The sequence below is a fragment of the Lactuca saligna genome, chromosome 1, assembly GCF_052625555.1.
Source record: "Lactuca saligna cultivar CGN05327 chromosome 1, ASM5262555v1, whole genome shotgun sequence".
NCBI lineage: Eukaryota > Viridiplantae > Streptophyta > Magnoliopsida > Asterales > Asteraceae > Lactuca > Lactuca saligna.
Genome location: NC_136417.1, coordinates 191,678,313 through 191,691,924, shown reverse-complemented (window position 1 = coordinate 191,691,924; position 13,612 = coordinate 191,678,313). Strand labels below are relative to the sequence as shown.

The 13,612-nt window shown below is 30.9% G+C and overlaps 1 protein-coding gene across 1 annotated transcript; it reads right to left on the bottom strand.

The window, feature by feature from the left end:
• Positions 1-8,236: 8,236 nt before the first annotated feature.
• Positions 8,237-9,154, bottom strand: LOC145047030 (uncharacterized). The gene is made up of 2 exons (XM_078995277.1): positions 9,011-9,154; positions 8,237-8,874 (listed from the first exon to the last, which is right to left on the bottom strand). The coding sequence occupies exons 1-2, from the start codon at positions 9,140-9,142 to the stop codon at positions 8,431-8,433; spliced, it is 576 nt and encodes a 191-aa protein (XP_078851403.1). The 5' UTR covers positions 9,143-9,154; the 3' UTR covers positions 8,237-8,430.
• Between the last annotated feature and the right edge of the window lie 4,458 nt (positions 9,155-13,612).

Below are 13,612 nucleotides of genomic sequence, written 5' to 3'. Positions count from 1 at the left end.
GGATGGGGTAGGAAGGGTTAGTCCTGTAATCGATTTCCTAATATAAGTATTATCCGTAGGCATCCGTAGATGTTCATCAACCTCTGTAGCAAACAGTTGGCCCGAGGAATGGTTAGTCCCGTAACTGTACTTAATAACCGTAGGCATCCGTAGATGTTCATCAACCACTAGTGCTAATCAGCTGGGATTCAGAATGGTTAGTCCTGTCTAGATATCCAGTTGAACTGGGATAAGCAGGACAATTTACACAGAAGGTACTAATAAATCATCCTCATGAATCGAGATACAAGTATTCATGTAAAGTATTCATGTAAGGTATTCATGTATCATGTAAGCATATGTAAACGTACTCATATATCATGTAAGCATATGTAAACGTACTCATGTATCATGTAAGCATATGTAAATGTACTCATGTATCATGTAAGCATATGTAAACGTACTCATGTATCATGTAAGCATATGTAAATGTACTCGTGTATCATGTAATGTACTGGTATAGACTCATGAATGAACTGACTCTTGTGTGATTCCTTGTAATAGGAATAATGTTTTGTATCTTCTAACTATCCCTATAATAATTAATTGGAAGGTAATTGATTGTCCAAACAGGCTTATACACCCTTGGTACACAAGAGTGTGGGGAAACTGAATGAAGGATGAAAACTATAACATCAATACATATAAAAGAATATAAATGTATACATATAGTTTTGTTCAAGAAGGTAAAAATGGTTTTGTAAGACATCTGGGAGTTTTGAACAATAATTAACAATGACTTGATGTCATTTTAATAAACATTTCAAACGTAATACTTTTGCTATCAAGTTATTTTTAAGGTATAAAACCATTTCATGCATCACATTTTGTAGTATGTGAAATATGCTGAATGAAAACACAGTTATAAATACATATGATTGATTTAATAACATGTTGTTTTCTACTTGTATCCCCCCCCCCATCAAAGCATTTAAAATCAGTTAAAACATAGATTAAGGGGTATGAACTCACATGTAGATGGTGGTTTGGATGTACTGAATGGTGTCGGATTGTTAAGTGTTAAGTGAGGACTTGTACACACACTATGATCCTAATGAACATATAATCACACATATATGCACCCAATTAGTCTTAAACTACTAATTGTAAATGTTAAGACATCCTATAACATAATAAACACTTTATATAAGTGTTATAATCCCTAGGGATTGCATCTAAGTTGTTGTGGGACAAGGCAATTGGGTTTAGGGTTCCAAAGGACCCTATACATGAGTTTACTCTTCCCTAAACATCACACAAGGAGTTTACGGTCATAAATCCTTGTGTTTACGGCCGTGAACTCCTAAGCTTGGGGTTATTTTGTGTTTTGAGGTTCTAAATGATCCCTAGAAGCATTCCAACTTGGTGGATTAATTCTTGGAGGGGTTTGGGGCACTAATAACCTCCTTTGAGGAGTTTACAGCCCCAAGGCCAATTCCTTTGGAGTTTACTGTTGTAAACTCACATGGAAGGGGTGTTTTTATGCTTTCAAGTCCCATGCACATGTAGGATAGGTTCTCGACATTTATCTAAGGCAAATGAAGGCCTTAGGCACACTTTGGTGCCCTTGTTTGATGTTCACGGCCCAAGAACCATATTAGGGCTATAACCTCACTTTGGGAGGGGTTTTTGATGTTTTCAAGAGCTTAAATTAACTAGGAGTAAATATAGGTATTTGTCCAAGGCTTTAGGATTGTTAAAAGCACTCTTTGGTCCTTGTTTTTGGAGTTCACGGTCCAAGAACTTCTTGGGCCGTGAACACCTAAACTTTGGTGTTCTTGGGGTGATTTCAATTCATATAGTATACAAGCCTAAGGTAGTTACAAATCACGTAGGAATGAGTAGGTATCTTTTTAGAAGTTTACTCCCCAAGGTGTTCTTGGGAGGTAAACTCCCGAATCTAGTTGTATTGTTATGAAATTGATGTTATTAAGCACATTATAAGCCATATAATACAACTAGAGAAAGGTACTCACGATTTCGGATGAAAACTCGAAGATCCGTGGGAGAGAAATGGATTTTCTCTAGTTGGAAATGCAACAAATGAATGATTATGGCTCAAAATTCTATATATAGTCTTGAGATTTTTAGAAGGAAATATTTCATTCCCATAATGAACTCTAATGTAATAGAGTTTTAGAAAAATAGAGTTGCACAAAACCCTAGTGCATCCACTCTCCTGATATCTCCTTAAGTGTAAACCCTGAAATACTCAAACTTATACGGAAAAGTCAGAAAATTTACTGTGACTGTTATAACTTCTATTGACTTGATAATGTTCGTACAGAATGGAAATTACGGGTTGTCACAGCACCCACTGTGGTGCACTATGATTTCGGCGACAGCGACATCAAAACACGATGACAACAGCATCAGCGGCGACAACATCATTATCGGAAACCGGGCGGCTAAAGGTGGTAACAACAGCGACGATAGGCGGCTTCGGGTGTTGCACTGAAGAAAAAATGAAGAGACATGGGGAGAGAAGGTTGCGACGGAGGGACGGAGCCCGCTGATGGTCTTCGTCGTCATTAGCATAAGGAATGTCAACGGTACTAGATGGTGGTTCGGTGGCCACGAAACAACAAAACGGGCATCTTCACCGATGTATAAATAACACAATAACCTTGGTGGTTTCCGGCATCTACAATAGAGGAAGAGATAGCGGCGTCGGAGGTGGAGTAAATGGGAGTGGCAGCTGAAGGAGAGCACGAGGGTAGTGAAGTCGACGGCCGAGAGAAAATGAGTTAGGGTTAGGGTTTTCTTAACCCTTTATACCCGGCTCCATTCAAAGGTTTTCCATAATGGCAATAACAGTCCCTCCATGCCCCTTTTTATTCAAATGCAATTTACCTTTTTAACCCCTCCTTCTGAAATTCTTTACAAATCAACTCTATAGGTTACCATTTAGTCCTTATCCTCCAAAATCTCTTCAATTTGTGTCCTATAATTTACCAAGTAGCCCCTACCTTCGCAAATTCTTTATAACTAATCCGGAAATTATATTTTTTTAACCCTGTAAACTTTCAATTATTTATTTATTTATCTAATAAATAAACTGGGTGTTAAATAATGATCAATCCTAAAACATTTTGACAAGCATATGGACCATTTATGTAATTTTGTCTATAATATATCATATTTAAAAACTCTTAGTTGAACACAAAACCCAAAGAAGGGTCTTCATTTATTGCCACTTGGATTTTGAAGATTTAACAAAATAAAAACTGAACTTCGACCATACTAAAACAACAAAGTAACATCTCTTTATTCTTTAGTGGTTGTAAAAAATTCAACTGCTTTTTATTCTTTCTCTATACATTCTTTCATTTCCTCGATCACCATAGTCTCTTCCAAGACAACCACCTGATTGTCTTCTGCTATTGTCAGCAGAGTATCTTTTAGCACTACCTCCATCGTTGCCAGAGTTTCTTCCTTGGTTTTCTCAATAGTCATCACCTCTTCTTAATCGGTCGTTTCTTTCTTAGGTTATTGTTCTACCTCACTTTTAGGCTCCTCATCCACTACTTTGGATCTTGTCTCAATTGGGGCTTCGAAGATGAGGGGTTGTGGCTCCTCTACGAGTGGAGGAGCATCTACTATGGTTTCTTCTAGTGACTCCTCAATCACATGCTTTGGTGCAACAATCACTGGCTCCATTTCGGTGCTTCAGGGGTGGTTAAAGTTTCCACTTTCTCTGACAAAGTGATTATAGTTGATTCAACCTGAAACATCCATTAAACGTTCAAAAACACCCTTATTGATCACTTTTAGAAAGATTTTAATTATTTAAAATCACATAATTAAACAGCATAATGTGGTACAAGGTTAAGTAAATACCTCAAAACTTGCCATTGGAAATTCTTAGAAGGATATGGGATGATTAATGTGAAAAGTAAGAGTGCGTTTAAGAATTGAGAGTGAAGTGAGTGAAATAAGACCTATTTATAGACTTTCAAATGCATATCACCCTTTACTCTTTAATTGTTCTTTAAAAGTCGTAAAATATTTGAAAAATATTATAAGTAAGAGTAACTTACACGAATGGTGCCTATAGTTTGGGGTAATTTGCACGTTTAGTCTATAACTTAATTTTTTAACTCGGATGGTGCATGCAGTTTGTTTTTGCTACGCGTTTGGTCCATATCATACTTAAAAAATACTATTTTTTCATTGATTTTTTAATTTATTTAAATAAGGTGGGATATGTAAGATAAGGTAAGGTAAGATGGAAGTGAGGTTGGGGGTATATTTATTTAAATAAATTAAAAAATAAAGGACAAAATAATCTTTTTACGTAAGATAGGCACCAAACACGCAATAAAAACAAACAGTAGAGACTTTTCGATTTAAAAAAATAATTTAGAAACCAAATAAATAAATTACCCCAAACCATAATGACCATTCGTGTAATTTACTCTATAAATAACTATTTTCACAAGCTGTAGTACTTTGGACATCTTTTTATTATTATTATTATTATTATTATTATTATTATTATTATTATTATTATTTTTGAGTTCGTATACGATTTGTTTTAAACATGATTTCGGAAATAATATTACCAATGGTAATATTATTTGTGTAGTGGAATACGTTTTAGCTGATCTCTTTATCCAATTATATATATATATATATATATATATATATATATATATATATATATATATATATATATATATATATATATTTTTTTTTTTGAGACCTTGTTAATTTTGTAAGACTGTAAGACACAATCCAAAGATAATTTTAAATTGCAAAATAAAACAAAAAATCCGAAAATTCTTTTTTAATTTATTATTTTTGTCATTTTCTTTAGCTAAAAAAATGCTGTTTTTTTTTTTTTTTTTTTTTTTTTTTTTGTGAAAAACACGTTAATTATTCTAATATAATATTACACTGTAAATATTACAATGCGATTTTTAAAGTGTTAGAATATTCTATTATTCTAACAGATTTGTTAGATATGAAAAATATTCTAATATTGTATTAAAATATTCTAATATTTTAATATTATAGTAGAATATTTCACAAATATTTAAAAAAAAAATCGTAATTAGGTTTATCTTTTTTTTTGGATAAAGAAAGTGATAGAAATAATATTTTAAATTTTTTTTTGATAACTTTTAATTATTTTATATTTTAAAAATGCTTTTTTATCTATAAAATAAGTAATTATGATTGTGTCTCTTGGTCTCATAAAATATAATAGTTCACATGAATATATATATATATATATATATATATATATATATATATATATATATATATATATATATATATATATATATATATATATATATAATGAAATTTTCATATAAATAGGTGGGAATTGCCATCTCTAATGACGGTGAATGAAGATATATTATTATGTATTAAGCATCAATCAAACTAGGATTAGGTTGAATTTGGACTATTATCTATTGTCTTTGTAATTAGTTATTCACTTAACATATTTTTAGCACCAATATCATTTAACTTTTGAATTTATATCCATTACACCATGTAACTGATATAAAGGGTTTCATATATCCAACTTTTTTTTTATAAGTAAATATTAAATTATAAATTTTATTAGTTTGTTCCTAATATTATTAGAAAAAAGTTATTTTCTTAAAATTCATTAAAATTCTTTTACATGTTTTACATTACTTATATATATATATATATATATATATATATATATATATATATATATATATATATATATATATATATATATATATATATATATATATATATATATATATATATATTATAAAACATATTTTGTAATAAAATAGGACCAATTTTATAATAAAGTTTACAGCTTCGCAGCCAATTTATAAATTAGTAGGATAACCGGTGAAATGTCACATAAATAAATACCAAAAAAAGGGTTTGCGTAAGGTAATTATATCTATTAGTAAAAATTATTTACATAATTCAATGAATATGACTCCAAGAAAAAACTTTACATGTGAATATCAGGAAATGTTTTTTATAAGATAATCAAAGAAAAAAAAAACTTTACATGGTTCATGTGAATTAAATTTCAGAAAACAAATTTTGTAACATAATCATGTCAACCCATCGTAAAGAAAAATCTTACATACTTCATGTGAATATGCATTTCAAAAAATGATTTTTACAAATAATCATGTCCATATGTCATAAGAAAAAAATTTATATAGTTCACATGAAAACATATGAATCTTAGAACATAGCTTTAGTAAGGTAATCATGTCCACCAATAATAATGAAAAACTTTTACATGGTTCATGTGAATGAATACTATAAAATAATTTTGGAAAGGTAATCATATCGATACTTAAGGGAAAATTTTACATGATTTAATTAATATGAAAATCCTAAAACGCTTTATGTAAGAGAATAATGTCCACCCATCATAAAAATGTTATTTACATGGTTTATGTGAATATGAATCTCATAGAACGGTCTGTGTGATATAATCATGCCCATCCATCAGATGGAAAAAAAAAATTAACATGGTTCATGTGAATATAAATCTCCAAAAGAGATAATTTAAGATAATTATGTCCATCCATCATAAAGAAAAAAAATTGCAAAGCTTAATACGCATGAATCTTAGAAAAGGGTTTTTGTAACGTAATCATGTCAGCCCATCATAACCAATAAATTTGACATGGTTCATGTGAATATCAAATACCAAAAAATAGTTTTTGTAAGGTATTTATTTCTATCTATAATATGGAAGAACAATTGCATGGTTCATGTGCGTGAATCGTAAATAAGAGTTTTTATAAGGTAAAAACAATTTACAAGTTTCATGTGAAAATGAATATAAGATACAATTTTTGTTAGGTAATCATGTCCACCCATCATAAGAAAAAACTTTAATTTTCATACGAATATTTGAATATGAAAATATTGTTTCTGTAAGGTAATGATTATAAAAAATATCTTGTGTAAGATAATCATGCCCTTACATGATAATATAAATTTTTTTACATGTTTCATGTGAATACGAATGGATTTTCATCCAAAATAGCTTTTCAATAAGTTAAAAAAAACACTTTTTAGTAAGAGTGTAAAACATGATAAAAATAACTTAAAAAACATTTTTTAACCCAAATATTTTTTAAATTATTGATTTATTGGCATTTTTATTATAAAAACTTATCCGAACACTTTTTAGAAAAACTTTTTTTACTATCACTATAAAGAAATAAACACTTTTATCTAAAAAAACACTAACAATCAAATTACTATACGTTAGAATTTTCTTTTTTAGATGCGACTGTTACTAGAAATTTATGCATCCTCCCCAATGTACCTTACGACCACAAAACACACACATACACACATTCAAGGGCGACCTCACAATAGGGGAGTGTGCCTCCTCAATAAACCAAATTAGTTCAAAATTTATATATTTTAAGGTTTTCTTTTTTCTTTTTGTATTTTGTATTTTGTAAAATGCTTCTACTGATTTTATTTTTATTTGTGGATGGTCACTGTTTTTTTAGTATACATGATTTATTTTTAGTGCTATTTTGTTTAATAAATTAGTGTTCAATCAATTTCAACATATATTTAAAAGAAATTAACAAATATGACTCAAAGGGATGAGATTCGAATTTAAGTTAACTTCATTTTAAAATGTTTGAGACAAAGGTAAAACATCAATAGACCATGTTGATACTCGTGATTATTTCTTTGTAGATAATCACAAAGCAATGTATATTTTTGATTTATAACAAATTAACATATATAACTTGTGTTTAAACAGGATAAAAGGAACCATTACAGATCTTGAGCGAACAGGAAACATTAACATATCGTCGTCTCTCTTCTATTTAATGAAAGTGAAACATTGTATTGAAATTTTGGAATAAAGCCTAGCTAAAAGCTCTTTTATTTATTTCTGCTTCATAATTCTGCTTAATTCATTCCCATCAGTTTTAGCAAAAGCTCCACTTTTAATATTTATTTAAATTCATCGTATTCGAACACATACAATAAGCGAAATCTTTTATTTTGTAACGACATGATTGATAATTAATCTAAACATGGTTTCTAATTCTGATTTGTTCGTATGTATGTTTATGTTCTTATTCTGTTAGTCTCATCTTGACCCTTTGTTATAGCCGGGACTTTTTTTTTTTTTTTTTGTCTACTTTAAAAATTGACAGGATTTTGCATGAAATATCGAATACATTTTGATATTCAAAAATTAAAAGCAAACATATATAGAATAAATCATATTGAAAACTTCTTGAAAAGTAGAACTCAAAAGCCAAAGCGGTACCCCCCACTTCTCACCAATCATCTACTGCCACTTTGCTTTTGAAAGATTTAACAAAAAAGAAACCAAACATCGACCATGCTAAAAATAGAAAGTAACATCTCTCTCTTTCTCTTAAATCTTCATTCCTCTGCTGCAACAACCTCAGCTGGTTTTTCATCTTCCTTCACAGATTCTTTGAGCTCCTCCGTCACCACCGGAGTTTCTTCAGGTAACTCCTCTGTTGCCGCCGGAGTGTCTTCAGCGACTGCCTCAGTTGCCGCCGGAGTTTCTTCCTTAGTTTCCTCAGCAGCCGTCACCTCTTCTTGATCGATTGTCTCTGTCGTGGGTTCTTGTTCTACCTCACTTTTGGGCTCCTCCTCCACCACTTTGGTTTCAGTTTCAACTGGGACTTTAGCGGTGGGGGGCTGTGGCTCCTCCACGGGTGTAGGAACGTCGACTGAGGTTTCTTCCGGTGACTCCTCAGTCACTGCTGGCTCCGGTGCAGCAACTACTGGCTTGACTTCTTTTGGTGCCTCTGGGGTGATTTCCACCTTCTCCGGTAAAGTGTTTGCAGCCGATTGAACCTGAAACATCCACTAAAAGTTAAAAGCGGCCAAACTAATCTTTTTACGAAGATTCTAATTTTTATAAAAAAATCACCTAATTAAAAACCACGATCTATATATGTTCTAACTGTTCAAAAGTAGCTAGAGTGATTACCTCAACACTTGCCATTGGGATTTCTTGGATAGATATGATATGATTAGTAAGAACGAAGAGTGTGTTTGAGAGAGTGAAGTCAGTGAAATAATTAGAGGAATATGAAACGTATTTATAGACCTTCAAAGGCATGTCATGGTTTTAGAGGTGGCAACTTTAAAGGTGGCAAAATATGCATATGAGTTGGAAAAACAAGTAAAAATAAGTAATAATTTAGTATGGATTGAATTAGATCGACCAAACCATAAACATTATAAACAAGTACTTTTTTAATATTTTAGATTTTCAAAACTATCAATATTTTTATATGATTTAGGGGAAACTTAAAATGATTATGTTAAAGATACTATAATTATTATTAATATAAAAAAATTTATCCATATAATTATTATAAATACAATTTTTTTTTTAATACTACAACTAGAAAATGAATGATAATGATTTTATTAATTATGCCATCCGTCTCAATATTATTGTCAACAGACAAAAAACACTAACTTTGATAGCAAAAACAGACAAAAAACACATATTAATTACTCCCTCCGTCCCAATATTATTGTCCACTAACTTTATACAATAAAATTACAGTTTTGTTCTTACTTTGCATTTAATGTTCAATTAAATGCTTAGTTGGTTAAGTAATAATTAGGGGTATTTTGATAAAAATATTATTTATTTTTAGAAATAGATTATTATTTTGAGCATCCCGGAAATTCAGAAGTAAGGTTGAAGGGATAAAAGTGTAAATAAGAAGGTCGACTCGGCGAGTCGAGTCGCATTTCAGGTCGCATGTTAAGTGACCAACTTGGCGAGTCGTATGGGTGAACTTGGCGAGTTGGTGCTGTATGGAGAAAACCCTAATCCTGGGGGTTGAGCCCTATATAAAGAACATAATACCCTCTCTCCAGCCTCTTTACCTTCCCATTGAGTTCCAGAGGCCCTAGATTCGTGTGAGCTTTCCTTTGTGAGTAATTAGAGCCTTTAAGGAGGAAATCTTGGAGGGGAATTCAAGAGCAAGAAGATTGGAGCAAGGGGCTTTGCAGAGATTTGGTTCATTCTCCAGTAGGAGCTTCCATTGGAGTGGTGGAGTTCGTGTCGGTGGTTGGAGCAACGTGATCTTGTTCTTCAGTCGGCAGTAGCAGGTGAGTCTTCTCATTATACTTTACCTAGAGTGGTAACAGGGTTATGTGACAAAGTTATTGTATGCTATCTATATAATGTGTGGCACTGCATTATTTCTATGTGATTTATGTTGTGTGTATATTAGAGCTAGGACCGGAAGGTTCACAGAGTTAGGACCAGAGGGACCACAGAGTTAGGTTTAGAGTTATGTGCCAGTGCAATTGTATGCTATTTATTTTCTAAGATTTATTGTGATATGTGATATGCATGATTCTGAGTTATTAACATATCTTTGTGATTTATGCTATGCGAAGTTTGTAGACCGGACCGGAGGGTCCAACAATATAGACCGGACCGGTGGGTCCAACGATATAGACCGAACCAGTGGGTCCAACGATACAGTTGGGACCGGAGGGTCCAACGATACGTAACTGGAGGGTTCCGTTGAGACACGCAGACCAGAGGGTCAACAGAGTTATAGCCTTGAGTGGCTAATATGTGTTAGAGTGGTATTTTAGGGAACTCACTAAGCTTCGTGTTTACAGTGTTTTGTGTTATGTGTTTCAGGTTTCTCAGGTTCACGAGACGACACCGACTCGATTGTACATACTGGGGGAAGCGTTTATTTGAGGATCCTGGTTTATTAATTGATTGATCAAAAGAGTTATGTATTGCAACTTAAACAAATGGGATTTTTATTAAAAGTGTTAAAGAGATAAAATATTTTAATTTTCAAAAATTTGTTTGAAAAGTTACGGTGTTACATTTTAGGACAAACAAAAAACAAAAAATGCACTATAATTTTGAAACGGATGGAATACATGTCTAACTTTCATAGCAAAACAACCGTTAGTAAGAATAATATATACTCATAAAAGAATAGTTCTTTTGTCATATGTCATTATATTACACCTCTTAATTAATGTGTTGTCACTTGTTTATCTATTAGTTTTTTATTTTAAATTTATTAGAAATCATCATTAATGTGATGTTATTTGTCAATGTATTTAAATTTAAATTTTATATTATTGTTTTCATTAATTCACAAATAAAAAATATCTAATATATATTAAAAATTAATTTTACATATTTATTTGAATCAACGATTATAATTTCATATAAGTAATAAAAATATCTCTTAATTAATAATTTATTTAAAATAATTGATTAATAATTTTGAGTTTTTACTATAAAAACTTAATTAATTTTATAACCGTGGTTCCTATGGATTATAAACTAGTAAAAGTAATATTTCAATATATCAATTTAGTAATAAGTATTGATTTTTTACTTTTAAGCTATTTAGGTGTATAGTTTGAGATATGCCACTGAAAAATAAAGACACCGTACCTAAAACTAGTATAATCTTTTTAGTTTATTCCATAAATTTTTAACTGATTATTGTTAGAAATTAATATCTTTAAGTTAATAGAATCCATCAATACCGATATTAAAACTCATAACCTCTAGATGTTCAATATGAACCTTATTACAATAAAAAGGTTGATGAACCTAAAATTATATAATATTCACTTTTACAAATACAAGATCACAAAAATATAACGATTACTCTATATTTTCTTTTTCAAATGTATAATCAAAGAATGTATTAAAGAAAGTTTCATGAAATTAAATTGAAGTTAAGACAAATGAGAAAGAAGCAGCATCCATAACCAATTTTGGATATCAAAACTAATTTTTTAAAAAACTACATTCATTGAATTTGGACTCGTAATATTACCATGAACAACCTTTTTGATTATAGTGAGGAACTCAACAACATTTCGTGAAAGAAAACCAAATATATGAAACAAAAATGCTATAAACACATGTTGATATAACATGCATGCTTTTTCATGTTGGATCACTTTGAATTTGCATGAAACAATTTCTAAAACAACTTGTCCCCCGAGGGAAACTTTTACGCCACAATCCCGCTAGAGAGAAAACCAATAAACCACACATTAATGTTTTCTTTCTATCTATCTAAAAAATAAAACGTCAGCTGTATAGACATTCCTTCTAACGGGTTTGTCAAGAAGTTCACGTGTTGCCTCTTCATTAACCGAAATCCTAACGTGCCTAAACAAAAATACTTTTGTGTAGATTATTACCATCATTATTGTAAACATCCAATAATACAAATCTTTAAAGGAAAGTACCTGTGCGTCGATTATTGTCATTGTTATTTATTCATACTATTTAATGTGATGCACAAACTATTAGTTTTTACCCAGATGATAATTTAAGACCTTTAATCGATTCATAAAACGATATGCCCATGGAAAACTAGTATATATTGATACCAACTAAAAATTGAATGTATAAATACAAGTATACATGAAGAACGAACTCATCAATACTGATTGATCATTTTACCCATGGTGTGGTGGGGAGGGAATCTTAATGTTGAGCAATTTGGCAACATTTCAAGTACCCATCAAGCTTGTCTACTTATACATGCATTCACTACTATCTATTTTCTTGACAGTACAAATTTTAAAATACGAATATTTAATTTAGACAAGACTTGAAGCGATTAAGATAAGATATAATAGATGTTGCAAATTGATAAGTATATATATTTCTTAGTGTTGTAAAAGTACGAATGTTGAATGCACATGGCAAAAGGGTTATGTACATGAGTGGAATTCATGTTATTGAATTGGGTCAATCATGTTTTCATGTTCTTGCTTTTTCATTTGAGTTTGCCATCTTCATCTTTCTTCTCTCCTTTCTAATCTTTTTATATGATTTTTGTACCATAATTAATTAACAAAATTAGGGATGAGCATGGGTCGGTTTGGGTCGGTTTTTGATTAAAACCAAACCAAACCGTAGAAACTTGGTTTTTCGGTTTTTAAACCCAGATAGATTCGGTTTTTCGGTTTTCCGGGTTAAATTTATGGGTTTTCGGTTTTAAACCGTGCGGGTTTATAAACTCTTGTTGTTTTCTAGTTTTTGGGTTCAAACCCAATGAAAGTACGTAGCGATAAATTGTATTGTATCTACTTTAAATATACAAAAATAAATAGTACGGATTCTAGTATTGTAAAAGCATAAATGTGTTAAAAAAAACAAAGTTTATCACCATTAATAATTTGTTGAAAATAAACATAAAGTACTAAAGGGAAAAAGTTTAAAGTCTAAAACTAAAAGTTTAAAACATAATAAATAATATATGTGTGGGTCGGTTCGGTTTTTATGGGCGGTTTTATACGTTAAAACCGAACCAAACCGTTATTTTCCGGTTTTTGTAAAATTCAAACCTAAACCGTTGGTTATTGCTTTGGTTTTGGTTTTTCGGTTTCGGTTATGTCGGTTTTTTTTTTGGTTTTTCGGTTATCGGTTCGGTTTTTGCTCATCCCTAAACAAAATTAATATAAGGCTTCTTTTTGGGTATATACATGTTAGAGTATAACAATCGTAACGAACTATTATCTTATTTATTATTTTTTTCATGAAAACAGTAGTTATTAA